This window comes from Lemur catta, chromosome 11, assembly GCF_020740605.2.
Source record: "Lemur catta isolate mLemCat1 chromosome 11, mLemCat1.pri, whole genome shotgun sequence".
Taxonomy (NCBI): Eukaryota; Metazoa; Chordata; class Mammalia; order Primates; family Lemuridae; genus Lemur; species Lemur catta.
The window spans coordinates 9,637,585-9,639,724 of record NC_059138.1 but is presented as its reverse complement, the minus strand read 5'-3'; the positions used below and the strand labels follow the sequence as shown (position 1 = coordinate 9,639,724).

General features: G+C 45.0%; 1 protein-coding gene across 1 annotated transcript; it reads left to right on the top strand.

Annotated features, from left to right (window-relative positions):
• The first annotated feature begins 1,085 nt into the window (after positions 1 to 1,085).
• Positions 1,086 to 2,140, top strand: LOC123647072 (olfactory receptor 2A5). The gene has a single exon (XM_045564268.1). It carries the CDS (start codon positions 1,114 to 1,116, stop codon positions 2,044 to 2,046), a length of 933 nt encoding a protein of 310 aa, XP_045420224.1. The 5' UTR covers positions 1,086 to 1,113; the 3' UTR covers positions 2,047 to 2,140.

Sequence of the window (2,140 nt, the reverse complement as noted above, 5' to 3'; positions counted from 1 at the left end):
TGGGGTTAGCATTTGCACAGGTGGAGTCATAAGCTACACATTGAGAATGATCCATCGCATACTTTTATGGAACATCCTGGTTTTCCCTTCTGTAGCCCCCTTGGCCATATGATTGGTGAAATGGCAGCCAAAGAAAATTAAAGAAGATTTGAAAGACTTGATTAAAATCTAGAATATGCCCTTTCAATGTTATTCCTAGTGTAATGCCTTCTGTCCATCCATCCATCCATTCTTCCGTTCAACAACTGTATTGGGCAGTGTACCAGAAACAGCATCTACTCAGAACCAGGGAAGCAGCCTTGCAAGAGGGTGGGGTGAAGGCAGGAGCGGAAATATTATACTGTTAACTCTTCACATAAATAACCACTTTCCCTGACCATATATCAGAAATCACTTCCATGAATGTTGGCCAAATTAGTGATGTCACTCTTTGCTTGTGCCCAGAAAGGAAATAGCCAGATTTTCCTGGGTAGCATCAGGAAGTAAAATACTAAACGTAAGCTTTGTTTGCTAAAGCCCTAAAACTAGTAAACACGGGGAAATAGCCCTACTTGAAATTACCTTTGTAAATGTCATCCTTTCATTCATGCATTCATATATTCCTCTATGATTGTTTATTGAATACCTGCTAATTACAATGTACTTTGCACAAGTTATAAAATAAGAGAAAACAAAATGATGAAGAGAAAATAGGAATAAAATATGGGAATTAAATAAGTTAGAAAGTGAAAAATACATGAGAACTAGGATACGGTCCTTTCTCAAAAATGAAATGGCTAATCATTCTGAGAAACAGTTTACTCTGTGGCTGCCATTATGGTAGGAAAATGTGGGTCTTACCATCAAAGTTAAATAAAATTCTGTAGAAATGGAAATAGTATATGATACCCTGTGTTCACTTACACTAGTTACCTGAACTGAGTTTTCTTTCTGCTTTACTATGGATTAAAGGATTTGACATAAAGATTCTGAAAAAGATTGCTGAGTGAGACAATATGCAGGTACACCACCAACCCTCTCTTTCTGTTTAATGACTAATCCACTTCTGCATTTACTCCTCAGCACACCTCTCCCAGCCACAGCAGTGGCCAGTACAGGCACTGTCACCAGAGCATGACAGAAAATCAGACATGGGTCACAGAATTCATTCTCCTGGGATTTCCACTCAGCCCAAAGATGCAGATGCTTCTCTGTGGGCTCTTCTCCCTCTTCTATGTCATCACCCTGCTGGGGAACGGGGTCATCCTGGGGCTCATCTGGCTGGACTCCAAGCTCCACACCCCCATGTACTTCTTCCTCTCACATCTGGCCATCATTGATATTTCATATGCTTCCAACAATGTCCCCAAGATGCTGGCAAACCTTCTTAATAAGAAAAAAACAATCTCCTTTGCCCCGTGCATAATGCAGACCTTTTTATACATGGCTTTTGCTCACACCGAGTGTCTCATCTTGGTAATGATGTCCTATGATCGGTATGAGGCCATCTGCCACCCTCTGCAATACTCCATCATCATGAGCTGGAGAGTGTGCACCATCCTGGCCGTCACTTCCTGGGCATGTGGCTCCCTCCTGGCCCTGGTCCATGTGGTTCTCATCCTGAGACTGCCCTTCTGTGGGCCTCATGAAATCAACCACTTCTTCTGTGAAATCCTGTCTGTCCTCAAGCTGGCCTGTGCTGACACCTGGCTCAACAAAGTTGTCATCTTTGCTGCTTCCATGTTCATCCTGGTGGGGCCCCTCTGCCTGGTGCTGGTCTCCTACTCGTGCATCCTGCTGGCCATCCTGAGGATCCAGGCAGGGGAGGGCCGCAGAAAGGCCTTCTCCACCTGCTCCTCCCACCTCTGCGTGGTCGGGCTCTTCTTTGGCAGCGCCATCGTCATGTACATGGCCCCCAAGTCCCACCATCCTGAGGAGCAGCAGAAGGTCCTTTCCCTGTTTTACAGCCTTTTCAACCCCATGCTGAACCCCCTGATCTACAGCCTGAGGAACACAGAGGTCAAGGGTGCCCTACAGAGAGTGTTGTGGAAACACAGATCAAGGTGAGGGTGCCAGGGAAAGTCTTGAGGGTGAAAGGTTTTTCTCTCTATGAGGTTGGTGGGGATGGCAATGTAAATGCCTTAAAGTCTTACCTCTTAGA

Bases quoted from the DNA above. Each gene is read 5' to 3' on its own strand.
- LOC123647072 (XM_045564268.1), top strand. From the start codon at position 1,114: ATGACAGAAAATCAGACATGGGTCACAGAATTCATTCTCCTGGGATTT.